At 40.1% G+C, this 19,513-nt stretch overlaps 1 protein-coding gene across 2 annotated transcripts; it reads right to left on the bottom strand.

Annotated features, from left to right (window-relative positions):
- Positions 1-1,244: 1,244 nt before the first annotated feature.
- PEX2 (peroxisomal biogenesis factor 2) lies at positions 1,245-18,936 on the bottom strand. 2 transcript variants are annotated; one of them, XM_045896349.3, is made up of 3 exons: positions 18,448-18,936; positions 16,055-16,085; positions 1,245-3,106 (listed from the first exon to the last, which is right to left on the bottom strand). In XM_045896349.3, the coding sequence occupies exon 3, from the start codon at positions 3,087-3,089 to the stop codon at positions 2,172-2,174; it is 918 nt and encodes a 305-aa protein (XP_045752305.1). In that variant the 5' UTR covers positions 3,090-3,106; positions 16,055-16,085; positions 18,448-18,936; the 3' UTR covers positions 1,245-2,171. The 2 variants fall into 2 exon arrangements, with proteins under 2 accessions (XP_045752305.1, XP_045752306.1); XM_045896350.3 differs by lacking the exon at positions 18,448-18,936 and adding an exon at positions 18,178-18,427.
- Between the last annotated feature and the right edge of the window lie 577 nt (positions 18,937-19,513).

The raw sequence follows: 19,513 nt of genomic DNA, 5'->3' as shown, positions 1-19,513 counted from the left end.
GTCCTAAGAGGTAGATATTACTGAATGTCCATTTCATAGGCGGGTCAAATTGAATCTTAGAGGAGTTAAATAAACTTACCCAAAACCCACTGAGTTCTGAGGCAGGGGGTGTTGGGAGCAAGGGAGCATGATATGCCTTGAGTTAGCTTTGACTGGTATGTATTTTAGATATGATTCACTGAAGCAACTGGATACATTATGTACACAAGTAGCAAATCTGATTGGAGAACAAATTACATGGGAGAGAAAAAACAATGTGTAAAAGTTTTTATTTTCCCAAGGGGAGATACTCATAGGTGATGGTTAGGTTCTTGAGGCTAAAGCAGAAATGTATCATGTAGCTAAACATGACCCAGTTATACTGAACCTTGAGCCCTGAGACCACTGGGGGTAGGAACAGAAGCACCAGTGTCAGAGCAAGTCTCCTGACAGTGCACCGGGAGGCAGGGACCAGGTGTCAGAGCAACTTAGCCAGCAGGCCTAGGTCTCTGCAGTGAGTTGGAGTTCCCTGAGGCAGCAGTTGAGTACACAAGTCAGTCATAAACCGAATGATTTTAAGTGGAACACTTCCTGCCACTAATGTGTTGTCTGTATGCTTACAAGCAAGAACAACAGAAATGGAAAACCATAAAGAAAAACAATGGAGAGACAGCATTAGATGTGGTTAACACTAGGCTGGCCACCCAGCTCCTCCAGGGATGGATGTGTTGCCCAGCTGGGGGAGTGGGGTCAGCAGGCTGCCTGCGGTAGTCAGCTCCTTTAGGGTCTGCAGCAGCTGCAGAGAGCCGGCACGCTCCAGGTCACACCCTTCCCAGGGCACATAGCCAGTGACTGAGAGGTGTAGGTAAAAAGGCCTGACCACTCTGACCCAATCCAGGCCCAAGTACCTCAAGTCCCTTGCAACATGTACTTCTGCAGAACCCAATCTCAGATAGTAGGTTTAGTTGTCCAGCTAACAAAATGTCTCTGTTGGTACACTGGCTATCCAGTGACGAGCAGAACACTCATACTCCCTGACCTCCTGTGGGTAATCACTTAGTGAGGGGGTAGATGCTAAATAAAAATTAAAAATTAAAAAAACATATTGTACTAAGTGCCATTAGTGTCTGGAAAAACATAAAACCCCTATAATATTGACAACTCTATTAGTTAACATATAGGTAAAGTACTATTTTCATGTTAAAATGGTAACAAAATGGGTATTTACTCAGAATGAACTTTATCAAAATAACACTACAACAAAATTGTTGGTATAACAAAATATTTATTTATTTAATCCTTTTAAATCTGCAATCTAAGTCAACCATTCAGTTACTTATGTCATCAACTCAGATCAATGGTAAAATTAAAGAATGCATACAGACTTCTGATATTAAGGCAAATGTGGACTCTAGCAGGGATCTGTTTTTTTTAGCTGCCCACCATCCACTATTCTTATAATGGCACCTGAGTTTCCTGTGGTGAACTGCCTACTCTCCTGCTATGGGTCCACGAGGTACACATCTAGTAATCAAGAGTAGTACTTTTCTGTCCTGGTTCACAAATGTGTAATCCCAGGCAGACCAAAGACAATGAGGTCTTGGACTTAGCTGGAACTATTACGCAAGAAGCTCTCATTCCCAGGGGATCAGAAAGCTGGCAGAACATCAGTCTGGAGCTCCTGGTGGCCATCATTCTGCCCGAGAATGAAGCCAACAGAACCCCTCAAAAACAGGTTTTAGAGAAAAGCTTAAAATTACAACTGGGGCACTAGATCTTAAGGCTCAAAACAATAGGGTCTTATCATTGTCAGATTATGATGTTATAACGCCATCTCTGAAAATAAATACACACTTATCCCAGAGTCTCTGAAATCATTTTAGAATCTAACCTCTTTTTAGGAAGTAGCAAAATGAAAGAGCATTTTTAGTAGTCTGACAAAAACTGTCCATTATTCTCGACATTAAAAATTGAATGCAATGATTTAAAGTAACACATTATTGTTTACCTAATATGTTCAGAATCATGTGGTTTCTAGTGATTAGAATTTCATCATGCTTGGAAAGGAACAGAAGACAGTGGCTGGAAAAGCACATCCCCTCATAAAAGACACCTAAACACTATGCTTAGGATGACTAATATTAAGGATTTGAACAAGTAACAGTTTTCCTCAAAGGAAACAATCTTAGTTTTTATAGAGCACTGACTTCTGACACCTCGATTCCTGATTTCAGTGGCTGCACACCGTGTACCTCTGCGCCACACTTAGGACAGGTAAAGTACGTGTCAAATAAGAAACTACTCTTCACGCAGTAGTAACAGAAGATATGCTTACATCCTATGGTGTGAGGCATGGTGGGCCACTCTCCACACAGAGAACACTGTTTGCCGCTGGTGGCTAATGTACTGTCACTATTAGGAGCACCAGTAAGAGGAATACACCATGAAGACAACTTAGCTTTCAACTTCTGGATATCAATAAGTGGTAAGAGAAAAATCAGGAACTCAGCAAAACCATGCCAGAGAAGTTCCCTATTCATATACTCAAAGCCAACTTCACGTATGTTTTGGGGCTTGCAAAACACAGAACGAATGCCCAGGAGACGTTCTGTCAAAGTTGCAAACTTGCCCCTCTGAAGGAAAATCAGGAAATTAATCAGCCCACCTAATTTCAAAAGTCCAACTATGACATTCACACACTGCCTGGCTTTCCCAAATGATGCCAAATGACGGTTTCGAAACAGGTCATAGCAGCGCTCTTCCAGCCACGTGCCGCCAATCGTACACACAGCATACCACAGCTTCTGATTCTTACTCGGTGGCTGGTACCTCAGCTTTGGGGAAAAATCATTTTTGTACTGAATATTCAAAACGGATTGTCCCACGGTGGCATTTTTAGAGTAGACGGTGAATCGCCACAAGAAAAGCCACAAGAACGCTTTCACCTCTGGTTCAAAGTGGGCTAACAGCCCTGGCTTAAATCCATGAAAGCACTGAGAAAACTGGGACCAAACTAGCTGCTCCAGGGCCTTGTTCAGTTCAAGTGCATCCAACTGACTTATTCTTAGCACTCTGTTTGTCCTTTTCGTGTTCTCTTCTCTGGAAGCCATGTCTTCTTTGAAGGTCTCTAGGGGTAAAGTACAATTACAAAGTACAATTAGGGAACATCAAACATTTGCAAGCTTGTACCCTCTCCTCAACTTACACATCTAAAATTGTGATGCACAAATGACCGGCCCTGGTCATTCCACTGAAGATGGAGCTGGCAGTAGGTGTCAAACAGCAGTGAACAGTCAATCACCTCTTACATGGAACCTTCTCTTTCTCCCTTCCCTCCTCCCTCCCTCCCTCCCTTCTTTTCTTTGCTATTCTCTTTTTTTTTTTTTTTTTTTTGGACCCTCCTCATCAAAGGAATAACAGGTTGTAGCAAGTTGCATCCTTTTTCCACAAATTACATCCAAGTAATCCTCCTCGGTCAATTAGCAGGGAGATCATAAAATCCTGATACTAACAGTGACGAAGCTAAATAACAACATGACTAATGGAGAAATACATGAACTTAATAAATACAGTGAACTCTATGGAACATTCCAATGGATATAAGTCAAGACCTCAGGTTAATTGCCAGCACTTCTACTGACTCCAAAGGTATATATTTTTTAACAAGTCATTTAATCTTTCTGAAATATGTTTTATATCCATAAAGTTAGGAGAAAAAATTAAATGAACAGTGTTTATTACGCTATCACACTATGGCAGAAAATAAATACTAGCACAAAACAACATGAATGCAGAAATGCTGTTATTCAGACATTAAGAAGATACACATCATACAGTTTTCTAAGAAAAACTATGATGTAAAAATATATACTAAGACCATTTCATAAAAAAAAAATAAGGAATCACAGAGGTGCTAAGGAGACAAAAATCTTTTAAATGAAATAGAAAAAGCTGATTAGTGGTTAGCTAGTTATATCTGACTCATTCAAAACACACTTATTAAATGCCTATTATGTACAAGCCACAGTGATTAAAACACTCTGGCTGCTATCGTCAAGGAGTATACAAACCAGTTTAGATATTTTACTTATTATTAAAAAACTGGTAAATCCAAACTATGACAAGAAATCTGTTTGAGTTTCTAAAATGGGCCCTGAACATATGGAGCTTGATCTTGATCATGCATGATTTCCAGACCTTCAAAAGGCCTAGTGCACTAATAGAACACTAAGTTACAGAGGGAGGCAGATGTCCCACTGAAGTTCACTGTCACTGACAGCGTGGCAGTTGTGATCTTGGACAAGTCACTTCACCTAGTTCTGCTTTTTTTCACTTACAAAACTGAAGGCCAGAGATAAAATGACCTCTAGGGTCCTTTCAAATTCTATTTATGATTTTTACTAAAAAGATATTATATGTAATTTGTTAGAAGTTAAAGGACTGAAAGGTATACCCTAAAATAAAGTTGTACCTCTTGAAACTGGGAATGTCCTTGACAATTAAAGAGGTTTTTGTTTTCTGACAGTTAAAGAGGTTTTGCAGAGGGATGTTTTTAAATTACACATGGATCCTAGATGACTCAGTGGCAGAAGACTACATGCTTAACAAGTTCAAGTATAGGAAACAAAAGTGCCTACTGAATAATAGGTGTATACTACTGCTTTCCTCTCAATCTAGATATTTGACAGGAATGTTTCTCTCCCATAAACGTTATCTGCCTTCTGGGATGATCTCACTTTTTTCCCCTTCCTACAGCTCCCTCAAAATTTCATAGCTTAGAGCTAAGGCAGGGGAGATATTTGCTGCAAGTTCTGTGAAATACTTGCCTCATACTAGCCAGGAGCTACAGGAAAAGAGGAAGGGGGTTAGAACCGAGTTCCCTTTCTTCTTTCTACAAATCTCATCAATCCCCAAGGTTCTGCTCTTTGCCCCAAATATTTTTCTAATCCATTCACTACTCTATCCCCTGCAGGCCTCTTCCTAAATTCAGCAGCTCTCATCTCTCTGCTGGATTACATCTAATTGGTCTATCCCACCTTTTGCCTTTTTCAGTGCATTTCCCACACTGCAGTTGTTCAAACACACAAGCCTCCCAAACTACCCCAGCTTGCTTTCTTTCCTAATCGGTTGACCTCTAGTCATAAGGTGCCCCCTTCTCTTGTTCCCTGGTGAACACTTATGGTCTGTTCCCTCCATCTGGAACAGTATGTTCCTGTTCTTTACTTGAAAAACTCAGTTTTCAGTTTTTAAGTCCTAAATTTTTAATAGTGGTTTAGGCATCACTTCCTCCTGACTCTCCAAACTTGGGTTGGCTGCCTCTTCTAGTTGTTCCCTTAGCACTCCATTCTTCCAACTTCTTGGCCCTTATGTACTGTACACAGGCTACTTTTTAAATCATCTATTTCCTCCACTAGAGGATAAACCCTGTTGCAAAGACTGAGTCTTGTTACGGTTGAATCTTAGCAACCAGCATAGCACCCAGTACACGTAATGTATACTACGCAGACTAGATGAATAGGATAAAGTCAGGGGTAGCTGAAGGATAGAAAATACAAATTCCTACCCATTAGCCTTTAAAACTATTTCATATTATCATATCCAGACCATTGATTACTACCTATTTCAACACATTTGTTGTACACTGGCTGTTTACCAGTTACTGATACAATAGTAAACTGACACAGTCTCAACCCCTTGTGGAGACTACAGTGTAGTGAGGTGAGGGGTGGGTAAGAATGTGCTGTATAAAATAATAAACAGGCAATTACAGTAAGGTGTTAGGAATGATATGCAAGGGGAAATCCAGGGCATTATTTCTGACACTAGACCTCAGAAGTTCAGAGAAGGCTTCACAGAGAACTAATATCTAGGCAGCTACCTGAAAGATTAGTAGTGTCAGCCTGGTAAAGGAAGGTAAAGGAAAGCTATTTCAAGCAGAGGGAGAGCAGACAACAAGGACTGAAGGTGCAAGGACAAAGGGCTGGAAAGGAAGGCAGGGGACCAATAGTAAAGGCCAAAGTGAGGAGGCTGTATTTTATCAAGATGTTAATGGGGAGCCACTGGATAGTTTAAGAAAAGAACTAATCAAATCTGCATTTTAGACAGCTTGTTCTGGCCACATTCAGAATGGATTTGAAGCTGAAAAGACTCGAGGCAGAGAGACAAGTTAAGATGACTGTTACATGATTATTAAAGTGATCAATGAGAAAGTCCCGATGGTCTAAATTATAAGGGTATCAGTAGGGATGGAGAAAAATAGGTATCTTTAAAGCTATGAGAAGTTAGAAGTGACACGATTTAATGAGAAATAAGCCAAGAATAACTGACTTGAGTAATTGAGTGGATGGTAGTCCAATTCTCTGAAATAGGAAACACATGCAGTGATACAGATTTGAAGGAGAGGTAATAACCACAGTAGTGTTAGAGATCTGAGGCTCCTATGAGACAGCTAGAGCTCAGTAGGCAGTTGTATGGAGACAGGAGAAAAAATCTGGGTGGAGATTCTGAGTGAGGGGTCCCTCTCGTAGGACTAATCTACTTTAAATCTACTTGATTTACTTAAACACTAAGATCAGGAAGGCAGTGAACTAATTAAGCAAGAGTAGTAGATCCTGCCCACTTAAAACATGCTCAGCTTTCGGGGCGCCTGGGTGGCTCAGTTGGTTGGGCGACTGCCTTCGGCTCAGGTCATGATCCTGGAGTCCTGGGATCGAGTCCCGCATCGGGCTCCCTGCTCAGCGGGGAGCCTGCTTCTCCCTCTGACCCTCCCCCCTCTCATGTACTCTCTCTCTCTCATTCTCGCTCTCTCAAATAAATATAAATAAATAAATAAATAAATAAATAAATAAATAAATAAATAAATCTTTAAAAAAAAAAAACAACATGCTCAGCTTTCTTTGTAATAATATAATCTTATTCTCATAGTTTTCCTGTTCCAGCTTGCATGGCTGTTCATTGGTTTTGTTCACTGGCATCATGTACATCTTTGGGCTTTCAATCTTTCTATGCTGCAATCTTCACCATCAGTCCTGCAGTCTCACTGTTCTTCTCAGCTAGTGGTTTTCAAACTTGAGCATTTATCATGATCACCTGGATTTCTTACATTGCAGTATTTCAGTTCCAGAGTTTCTGAATCAGTAAGCCTGGAATGGGAGCCAAGAATTTGCATTTCTAACAAGCTTCCCAGTGATGTTGAGAATGAATGGGCTAGTCCACTTCAAAGCGAACTTCGTAATTCTTCTGGCATATCTACCATCCATGTAGCTCCATGCTGTCTGCCAGCCCTCCCACTCATTTCTATTTAGTTCTCATCCCTGTACGCACAGTGGCTGTTACAAATCTTGCACCGACTCTGGCTCTCCCTTTCTTCAGTTAAGTGGACCTTGTGAGATTAGAGACTACTCATGAATTCCATAAACTCTACGGACATCAATACATCCTAGCCCCGCTGGGTGCTTGGGATGCAGAGATAAACAAAACATTCTGGTTCTCACTTAAGGACCCTAACTAAGGTCTAGTAAGGGAAGCAGGGAAGTAAATGGACAACTAGGGTAGTAACAGAGGTATATGGTATCGCAGGTTCTCAAAGGCAGTATGTAACATTTTGAAACTATCTCAAGAGAAAAAGAATTCCAAAATCCATTTTTCTCACTTTTTCTGCAGTTTACACATTTTCTCTAACTTATATGCATTATGTAATTGAGGGAAACAAACAGAACATTTTTTTTTTTTAAACCCCAGAAGCAAATTAAAATCCACAAAATTATTTGCCTACATTTACCAAATCATCTCTTTCTTACCTCATTATTACCTCTGGGATAAAGTACAAACTTCTCAGATGCAACCTAGCCCAATTCTGTCTCTATCTCTGCAAGCAAACAAGCCACTACTCTCTAGTGGAGTCCTTAATTCCATGCCTCAGTCCTGACTCTGTGCCTCTTCTCACGTACCTAAAATACTCACCTTTCCTGCCAACTCTTCCCACTGCCACAACTCTCTGCCCTTCACATTCCAACTCTATTTCAACATTCTCTGTGAAACCTTCATAACTATCTCCAACTCCTATTATCACCACCTTTAACTGACAGCAACTGTCTGTGCCAATCACTGTGTCACTCACTTGATCCCTCACCCAACTGCCCTGTGATTTCAGTCATGTCAGTACATCTTCTTTCCATAGTTTATCTGTAAACTAGTTAAGGGAAAGTGCCTTATCTTATACTTATTTCTCAAAGCACCTGCCACCTAAAAAGAGACTGATTTCTAGCTCAGTTTTCCTCATGCAAAATTCTACAATCATTCATGGTATGTGGAAATATTAACATGTGACCCCTCTACTACCATAGTGTCTACAACTCTCTATCTTCCCCAGATTTCATATTCTGTGGTCAGCAAGATAAGGGAAGATCTCTTATTGTCAAATTACCCTTGAAAGGCTCTGACCATATTGGACACGGATAGAAGTCTAACACTACCAGTTTCCTCCTCTTACCTCTCTCACATTCCCAAAATCGGACTGGATAGCTATTTCTTTTCAATTGAGTATCAGATAAAATACATGGCTTGTGTTAGAGGACCAGTTACGCCAATTCATGTATCTTTATTTATTTTTTTAAAGATTTTATTTATTTATTTGACAGAGAGAGACACAGCGAGAGAGGGAACACAAGCAGGGGGAGTGGGAGAGGGAGACGCAGGCTTCCCGCTGAGCAGGGAGCCCGATGCGGGGCTCGATCCCAGGACCCCGGGATCATGACCTGAGCCGAAGGCAGACACTTAACAACTGAGCCACCCAGGTGCCCCACCAATTCATGTATCTTTAAATACTAGAGTCATAATCAGTTCTGCATTGTGGCTGATGGACATGTTATTAATTATAGACTATACCACAAAGATGGGCTCAGAGTAGTTGCTCAGTAAATGTTTGTTGAATCTATGTGCAATAGAATGGGTAGTTTGGTAGTTAATTGGTATACTGACTGAACACTATATGAGAGCATCTAGATGAACTGGATGGTGAGTGAAGCCTTCTCCTCCTCAGGTTCCTTACTTGTATTTAGTGAAAAACTGGTCTGAGGGAGTGTTTTCTCAGAAGAATCAGCCATTTCAAATACTTCATTTCTGGAGGAATCATACTTAACATTTAGCAAAGATAGGAATTTTTAATGGGTGCCAGAAAAGGAGACTTAACACACTCTAACCAATCCAATATTTAACAATCCTTATTATCGAAAAATTCTTTATCCCTTCTGTTACAGTTTAACATTTTTTTCTTTCCTCTTTTTCTCCCCAGGCCTGGCCTCAGTGTAGATTAAGAACAGCTGGGCTCGATCTTCCCCCCCGCCCCCCGCCACGGTAAGACTCTTTAATGGACCAAAAGACTATCATTAAACTGTTCTTTAGCCTTTGCCTTTCCAGATGAATGATTTCTCTATTTTTTTGTTTCAGGTTTTATTTTCCAACATTTTAGTCATTTTTGTAACTTCTTTTAGTTGTAAACATAGAACAGACACTGTCCATTACACACCCCAGTTAAAGTGGAATATTCCTCCTTTGCTTTACATTCCTATTTAGGCAACTGTGACAGAGTAGAAAAAAAGCATATTTAAAATCAATCAGACCTGAGCTCAAGTTCCAGCTTTGTCACTTACTTGCTATGTGATCTTAGAAAAAGTCATTACCCTCATTCTTTTTTGCTTTTTAATTTTAGGGAGGGGGGTGAGGGGGGGAGAGAGAGAACACGAGGGGCAGAGGGAGAGAGAACCTCAAGCAGACTCCATGCTGAGTGTGGAGCCCAACATGGGGCCTGATGGTGGGGCTTGATCTCACGACCTTGAGATCATGACCTGAGCCGAAACCAAGAGTCTGATACTTAACCAACTGCGCCACGCAGGCACCCCTTCCCTCAGATTCTTCAAAAAGTTGGAAAGAACAGCTACCACACAAACAAAGTTGTTGAGATTAAACCAGATAATGTTATGAAAGTGGTCTGGAAGCTGGAAAGTATTATTATTACTATATTATTGCTGCTTTGGCTAGGGATGGGCATAAGAAGAAAAAGACTCCAAGTTGGTTTTGGCAAATTTATTTCAAAAGACTGAAATTTTCATTATTACTTATATTAATGCCTCAGTCAATATGCTGTGAAAGAACTTTTTTCCCAGGAAATACTAACTACAAAATTAAAATATAATTGTGGCAGTTAAATAGTGAACAACATGTCACTATTATGTGTGAGCATGTAGGGGGACTAGGTGGAAGGGGCAGAGACACGGTTCAGTGGAACACATCACACTCCTGTATCTTATCTAAAAGGAGATTATGGAGGGGGAATTCTGAGAGCATGGGGATGGGTTCCAGCATGACCTGCTCTCTTGGTTATTTAACCCTCATCGATATGGTAATGCCTATTATCTGGAAGCAAAGAAACTTCAGGAATGCACACTGATAATATCTGACTCTAGGGTGCTTTGCTGAACGGGGCATGGTACAAGCAGTCCAGACAGGCATCCAATTTTGATTCATCACTAACATGGGACACTCCATTCCTCTTCCTTTCCTTTCTCCTCTTTCAGGCAGATACATTTATTCTAGAATATTGGCTTTAGAGATGGGAGGGCCCAGGAGTAGAAGAAACTGATAAAATAGAAATAACTAGAAGTTCAATCAACGTGATCATGGAATCCTTTTCCCTCCACTGCTGTACAACAATACTTGCCCATGATAGGTCTAAAGCACAGAAAAATATCATAAATGCCTTTAAGTCACAAAGTTATTTTCAATATAATGTAAGGAGTGTGTTTTAGTGAATCCTAAGTCTCGGACAAATGGCTCAATTTAATATTTTTTGAGCGCTTATCAAATGCCAGGCAATCTCCTAGGTACCAGGGATTCAAGCCAAAAATTTAACTCTCAGTTCACTTCCTTTTATTCAAGCATTTTTAAAGAAATAGGATGTTACTGTAATCAGGACTAGCCATTGATCTCTGAGGCAAAGAATGAATCTTGAAATATGAAGACACCATGAAGGATCACAAAACTTCCCAGACAGAAAAGAAAAAAATGGCATTCAAGACACAAGAACAGGTTGTGCAAACCCCATATACGTGCAAGCCATGAAACCTGGCCATGGTTTATCTGGGAGATATTGGGATGGGTTCCAAAAGAAGCTGCCTCCTTGTTGATTTAATTCTCATTCACTGTGGCTGTGCCTGTTACCTGGAAGCAAAGATCCAAGTCATCTGCCATGGCTGACCAAAACAGGCCGGCAGGAGAGGCTGCTGAAGAGTTAACCCACTGCCAAAAGCCCACTGTAGGGAAACCAGAATGATTTCATAGGCATGAATATTCACTGAAGAGAAGAGACATAATGAGATATATTTTTAAAAGATGAATCTGATAGCAGAGTTCCATAAGCTCAAGAAGAAAACGAAGGCTGCAGCTCCCGGAGACCAGTTAGAGGATTCCTGCAACAATGCAAGGCCCTTAATGAAGGTACTAATAACTTTCTGAAAAAGTTAAAGTAATGACCTGCCTCATTAAGAACTAATCAAAATAAAAAAGATTATGGCGTCTTGACATTTTTTAATCGACAATCCCCAATGCTTTTTTTGTAAACCCTCCTTTCCTGATGCTGTTACACTGATTGCCATCCACACCCAACTATTAGCCAGTCTATTTCTACTTACCTTCAGGAATTTAGTTTAAGTAAGGTTTAGCGATCCCCATATTATTGGTTCTTGTAGATTAGTATCTAGTTTCACAAAAGTAGGCTCCAACTTGAATAGTTAAAAAAAAAAAATACAAACTAATCTTTTTCTTTAAAGCTGGGATTGTTCAGAATTGAAACGAACACCATCAGATTTAATTCAAATTGATTTTTCCAGAATGTCAAAAACAGGCAATACCTTTTCCTATTCTGCCATGAAATCTCATTCTTTTAATACACAATTCTATAACCCTTTCCCTTCCCGATCCCCATTTCCCAAACTGTACTAATTTAAGATTCTTAAGGGCCAATGCAAGGGGAAACATTTATGGTCCCATGCAAAGAGACTCATAAAAATAATTAATTAAAAGTGTAACTGGCACTACACAATATGTGTTTAGTGAAGGATACTACTACGTTAAGGATATGGGAAAAAGATGCTCAAGGCAAATTATCGCATCTATAGGGTTAGTGTGATTAACCTGTCACATAAATATGTTTAAGACAAAATGATCGAGAACTAAAAACTATTAAAAAGGTCTCCTGCTGACATTTTATCACTAGACAACTCATACTGCTTTTCTTTCACAGGAAAAAAAAAAAAGACAACTGAAATTCGTTTACTAAGAGCAGCAATATATAAACCTATCCTTAAATAACTCATCCTTTCGGGGCGCCTGGGTGGCTCAGTCGTTAAGCATCTGCCTTCGGCTCAGGTCATGATCCCAGGGTCCTGGGATCGAGCCCCACATTGGGCTCCCTGCTCAGTGGGAAGTCTGCTTCTCCCTCTCCCACTCCCCCTGCTTGTGTTCCTTCTCTCGCTTTGTCTCTGTCAAATAAATAAATAAAATCTTAAAAAAAAAAAAACTCATCCTTTCTTTTTATGCTTTCCATTCCCCCAAATAAAACTTTGTCATCTATATCACATTCCAAAACCAAAACAAACGACTGTATCTCACTAAAGAAGGAAGAATTTTCAGAATGTATTTCAGAGCTTTTACTGAGTATAGTACAAATTATGAATGAATATATTTTATTTAAAACATGTTATTGACAGAAATCTATCAATAATAATGTGAGTATTGTCAAGGGCCTGTCAATATTAATGTAATTATGATTAAGGGGATAACATGGATTTTTAGCTATAATACCAAGTAACATCTCCTGCATTGCTGCTATCAATATACACATTATTATTGACCTGTTCCGAGACTCTCAGTACTAGATGTATTACCATTAGGCATATTTGTCAATGCCTGCTGCCTACAAAAACTCTACATTTAAATTTACAGTCCTGTAAACTTTGTCAGCAGAAACGTTTGATCCTCAAGTATTCCCTAAGGTATCAAACCCATGTATGCACCCACTGGCAGGCTATCCTTTCTCAGATCCACAATAATCAACTAATTTTTAGTATGACAGTGTTGCTGCCACACTATCCTGAGGGTTCAAGTAATCAAATGGATGAGACAATATATTAATTTTTTCCTTTTAGGTTTGAAAAACATTTAAACTAATGTTTCATATTATCAGGTTATGTGAATCAAGTTCTATAACTGGAGATCTTAAGCTTTGAACCTATACCCTACTATTTTATTTCCTTTGTGTAGTCAGATAGATTTACTGTCCATTGTATTGAAATCAATACTAATAAATGGGACATGCATCAAAGAGGGATTTCACAGGACACCGATTCCCAGAACACATTTCAAACATGAGCAAAAGAGAAAAAGCTATGACTGAGACTCATTAAGACACTGTGACCTCTGGCACTGTGAATAGGCCTAGAAATCAACAACTAGAAGTTCAAATCCCACTTCTGCCACAGGCTTGCTAAATGACTTGTCACTACTCTTTTGTTCTACTCTTTCATCAAATATAAACCAAGTTTCAATAGTTTATAGGTATCTAATGTTATAAATCCCAATTGTACTCTTTTGGATACAGACAAGACATGTGTAATTTTAAACTTCTGTTGTGGATGCTAGACTTCTAAATTACTCTTAACTTAAATGTAATCCTCATCAAAATCCAAATAGGATTTTTCTTTTTGGGACTGGCAGTGAGTACACAACAAAATGTTTCTAGGATAAACTTCAAAATCGCATAAATTGCTCAAAAAGATGAGCAACAATAAGTAACTTGCCCTAGCAGATATATAGATAACATTTTTTTTAATTTGGAGAGAAAAGGGAACTGAAATCAAATACTACAATCATCAAGATTATAATTAGTCTTATATAATGGAGTATTTCCTATTTCATTTACTTATTTAAGATACTTATTCAAGTATCTAAAACTAACACCAACCAACGTTTCCCTCTGGTTTTTTAAACCTTAAAACAGAATCTCCAATACCTTGGTCTAGCTTTACAAATACATTTTTAAGAGAGAAGCATGCTACTCATAATCTTTTCTTTCAGAAAGTTGATACTTCTGAGTCTTTAAGAGAGAAAGCATGTTGTGAAAATAAAGAGCAGATGTTTGAGTGAATATAGGGAAAGAGAGTTAAACTGGTACTGATTAGTTCTGTATCTTAGACCAGGTTCACCAACAGGCTGTGTGACTCTGGACAAGTCATTTTATCACACTATACTCTCTAGCAGTTAAAATATATAAAAATAAATTTCAAAAAATCAACTGTAAAAAGTCTACCTATTTAGAATCCTTATAAGAACTATTTTAGGAATCCTTGGAAGAGGAGGAAAAAAAATAAAAGAACTGCCATTTCCAAATGCAGAAATGATAATGTTGAGTGTCAAAAAGGCTAGAGAAAAGTGGAGAAATCAGAAGAGAGTATGTGAGATGGAGACACAATCATAGAAAAAAAAATAGCAAAGCATCCGGAAGACAATACCCACCAGCTTAACAGTTTACAACTGTAGTAAATATATACCACTTACCAGTTATCAAGTGCTAACAAGGGACTATCACAGCTAAGTATCCTTTGCAAAATTAAATATTAAATCATTTAATCCTTACCGATATTATGAAAGAGGTTCTTTTATCATTTGTTTTAAAACAAGGAAACTGAAGCACAGAGAGATTAGCTGACTTGTGTAAAATCACACAACTATTTTAGTGTATGTGCTGCCGAGTGGCAGAGCCATGCTCCAAACTAGTGTCCTGGACTGACAAGGTGGTGATGGGCCTAAAAGATGAACATAAACACTTTAGGAGGATACCACAGGACATGCAAATGGGGCTATTTTAAAAGGCTAAACACTAAAAGATTAAGAGTATAGGCATGAACTTACAGCAAAAATTACAATCCCAGGATGAACAAACAAGAGCCACATGAAACACATGAAGCAACTAGATCTTTTAAGTGCTCTATAAATTTAGAAAAGGGCTCTAGAACCTACGAAGAGAATTTTAAATGACTTGCAAATTATTGGCACACATGTTTAATTGCATATTTTATGGCATTCAAGACAACATGGAAGGACACCTAGGTAGCTCAGTTGGTTAAGCCTCTGCCTTCGGCTCAGGTCATGATCCCAGGACCCTGATACCCGAGTCCCGCATCGGGTTCCTTGCTCAGCGGGGAGCCTGCTTCTCCCTCTGCCTCTGCTGCTCCCCCTGCTTGAGTGTGCGCGCTCTCTCTCTCTCTGACAAATAAATAAATCTTAAAAAAAAAAAAAAAAGAAACAACATGGAAATATCCACAAAGGAACAGAGGTATTACCAATGGGAAAGAAATACCATGTGACACATTATTATCTGTGAGGCATTATGTTTTCTTCACACTGTTTATCTCACTTAATCCTCATAACACAGTAAAAACTATCATGTCCATTTTAGAAGACAAAAGTTAGGCTTGAGAAGATTAACAACCTGTTTAAGGTCAGACAACAATCAGTAAATTTCTGGTAAACAGTAGAGAAATTGTTGAACACACTAAGGAAGTTAATAATTAGTATGGATATGTGGTAAACCTGGAACAAATTCAATCCTGCAGAGCTCAAAACAAAATTTTTTCCCTCAAGATCATTCACAAGACCAGACTGCCAGTCAAGCTCCCAAGACTGTAAATGGGGAAAGAAAGTAAAGGAATGTGGTAAAGTTGCCCATGTTGCCTGGGATGCATCTTGTGTACATTCTCTCTCCCTGACTATATACATGTGGTCAGAAAACCATTCAAAGAGACTGAATGTCCAATTTGAACAAAGGGAATATGTGGGTGAAAAGATGAGGCATGAACATTCATTTAACTGTTATGAACACATACTATATGCAAGACAGAAGCAATGCTAATTCATCTAACATTAGAAGGGAACAGTTATGCAGAATCAAAACAGAATTATTCTACAGCTTTTTTTTTTGTCTTAATAGTAAGAAGACAACTTGGATGAAATTTTATCTCACCTTATTGACAGGCAGTTAAGGAGGGAGAGGCCTGAAAAAAAAAAAAAAAAAAGAAAACATTAAATAGAGTAACAAGCAATATAGAAAAGGGCATTTTGATTGCATAGATGGTAAAAGATTGAAAAGAAGTTGATTAACGCTGCACAATAGGAAGGACAGAGGGTGCTAGACATCCTCTTCCCTGTTTCCACTTCCATGGAGAGAAATCACAGTGCTGGCATTTGCAGTGCCAGGATTACATGGGGCAAATGGAGCAGTACAGAGCTTTTCTCCAGAGGTTTCTTCCACATTCCAAAGGAACTGAAGAGGAACACGGAATGTTTAGAAACTGCTGTCATTTCACAGGAAGGAGGTAAAGGGGACATCCAATTTGCTTCGAGGTTGCCCAAGATAATCAAGGGAGGAAAAAAAGGAGCAAGTGATTCAGAGCAGAACTTTTGTCCAGAAAGAAAGATTGTGCATATGGCATACATTTCCCTTGTGCTATAGGAACCTGAGCACAGTGAAGTGCAAGAGAGAAGGAAAATTTAAAATTACCTGATGCTGTGAGGAAAACATGGGGCTAAGACTTAAAATGCAAATTTAGTAGTAATGTGATGTTGGGAAAGACTGTTAATGTCTTTAAGATCCAGTTACAGAATATGTAAAATGGAAAATATCTGCTCTTCCTATTGCAGAGATTATTATGAGCTTCAAAAATAAGCAAAAATTTTATGGTTAAAATACCAGGGTAGAAGGAAGAGAGAAAAATAAAGAATTATGATTCTGATCACAAAGAATTAAATTTGAAGTTTGTATTTATTAAACAAATGAGACAATATAGACCTGTTTGTAGCTTTTAGTAATGAATTAATTACAAATGTATCTTTTACTATTAAAAAAAACTACTAATCAAATGAATGCACACGGGATACAAATGAGTAATTTGAAACAGAATCATAATGCTAGATACAACACAGATCTAGTCTAAGACATGAATTTAAATTTCTTAACAGAAACACTTTTTTTTTTTCAAACAGAACACATACAATAGCTGCTCTTGTAAAATAGGGTTGAGTGTCTGCTTGCTTTGTCTCTCCCCTATGTGGCTCCAGGAAATTTCTATAGGAATTCTTCTTCAGAACATATTTAAAACCACAGATTGAATGCTACCCCTAATTTCTAAAAATGAAGAGAATAAGGCCACGAGGTAGGGCTGGTCAAAGGAAACCAGAGTCAGGACTAACACTCAATTCTCTTGACTTAGACTAGTATTCTCCTTACTATGTCCTGTTACTTCCATTTTCTTCCTTTTTTTTAAAAAAAAGGAAAAAAAATAACTGTATAATAAATAATAACAAATACATATATGTACCTTTTTTTTTTTTTTTTTACTTTTTAAATAATTCCACTCTCTCTCTTTTTTCCCAGTCCCCTTCTGACTCAAATCATTCAACTCTAACGTTTCTGGATGGAAGTAATTGATAATACGGGCAGATCAGAGGGAAGATAAAGTAAAAAAAAAAAAAAAAAAAAAAGTCAGCCACCCCAAGTTTATTTTGTTCAGGTTTAACTAAAGATAACACATTAGGGGAAGATGTTTAGACTGCAAATTGTGGTGTGGATAAAATCTCAAACTCCCTGCAATTGCCTGTAATTGTTAAGGTAAAAAATTCTCAAGGCGCATCACAGAATACCAGAACACGTTAGATGTGGGCGTTCAACAACTGGGTCTCCGGAAAAGCCCTTTCACTAAATGTGGTATTTTTGGAAAATGGAACCTAAAGAAATAAGAAACAATGACTTTTAATTTAAAGCACCAGAAGAAAAATGTCAATTATTCTCACACTCTCAGTTACCAGAAATCAATGTTAAATGTAACAAACTCATCGCAAGCAATAACGTACGAACGTTCTCAACGGCTCTTCCTCCCGAAGAAAATTAACACTGCGTCTAAGTTCACAGGCTTTCAAAAATGTTAGAAACGTAAGCATCCTCTATTTTTGTACCAAATAGAACACTTTACACGAGCCATGCGATAGTAAGGAGTTTGGACACTGCGTAATTTTTAAGGCATTCTTAAAAAGTAAATCCCACCACCGAAAAGTGCGCGGAAAAAAATGTGAAGTGTTTTAGAAAGTCACCTCTCGTGGAAGGCAAAGGAACTCAAGTCTAGCTGTGTTTGTCTTTTTTCTCTTAACGGTGCGATTCTAAGACTATTTTTAGGAGCTCAGGCCTACTTCCTTGCCTTTCCCAAATCAGACTCGGATTTGCTTCTTCCAGGAAAACGGGAAGCCAATAAACAGGGAAACTCAAGCCAAGGGCGGCAGCGACAACGTCGTGAAACTCCACGCCCTCCCGGCTGTGAGCAAGACCTCAGGTTTGCAGTCCGGCTCTCTCGGGCAAACACTGACCTTAGGAGTGTGCGAAACGCCCCCGTTCCACGTAACTTTCTCTGAGACATTCTCTGGGAAGCTTGGTTTCTCCCAGCAGAACCTGGATTACCCAGGCTTCCGGAACTCGCGGGCTTCCGGAGCGACGCAGGACCCGGAAGTGTCTGAGAAAAAAAGGGGAAATTAAACCAAGGAGAACTCAGCTTTCGAGCGTGGCGGAAGGCCCCGGACAGCCCAGCAGGAGCGAGCGCCGAAGAACCGAAGGGCCGAAGGGCCGAAGAGCCGAAGAGCCGAAGAAGACACCCGCGCGCGGTGATTGGTCGGCGGGCCACTCTGAGGAAAACGGATCTGATTGGCAGGATGGTCGCGAACCCGTCAGCCCCCGGTCGGGGCCGTGCGTGAAGAGGCCTCCGTGTCAAGAGGCCGCGGGGAAGCTGGGGCTCTCTGAGGGCAGGATTTTCCCTGCCCTTGGACAACGCGGCGTGCGGCCAGACCAGCGCCGCCGAGTGGCAGCGGGGTGCCTCCGCAGCTCCCGGGCTCCTGGCTCGCCCCGGGTGGAGGGCTCACAGCGGAATGGCCTCTTGGGGAGGGAAGCCCTTGGGGGAGGGGTGGGCAGCTTCGGGGCAGGGGCGGTTTTGCTGCACGTGCGTGCCGAGGGTGGCTAGCTTGTGGACCTCTGCAGGCTTGGAAGGCGGGTAGCCCCGTCCAGTGAGCCGTCGTCCTTGCGCGGCTTCGGCCCGGGAGGCCCTGCGGGTCGCCTCGACGCGCTCGCGCCGTGGGGGAGTGAGCACCCGAGCGCAGCAGGGTCCGTCTGAATCGCCAGGAACAATTAGAACCCGGGCAGCCTGGTCGTCCAGCCCTGGGTAACTGAGTCTGAATTTCTAGCACTGGGGCCTGAGGGAAGGTGTTTTTTGAGAGTTCACCAGCAATCGTGTGGCAGCGTGAATTGTCACTGCCTACGGATTCTGTGGTATGGACCCCAGTGTCTTGGCCAGAGGGTTTGCTCTAAGCTTTGGAGAGAGGTCGGTAAACCTTCCTGCACATAGTAGGTCTTGGGAACGTTTTGTTGCCTCACACCCTCTTCTCC

Source organism: Mirounga angustirostris, unplaced genomic scaffold, assembly GCF_029215605.1.
Source record: "Mirounga angustirostris isolate CCGP_5_RB_7025 unplaced genomic scaffold, mMirAng1.0.hap1 SCAF_4, whole genome shotgun sequence".
NCBI classification, from domain to species: Eukaryota; Metazoa; Chordata; class Mammalia; order Carnivora; family Phocidae; genus Mirounga; species Mirounga angustirostris.
This window is presented reverse-complemented; position numbering and strand designations above follow the sequence as displayed.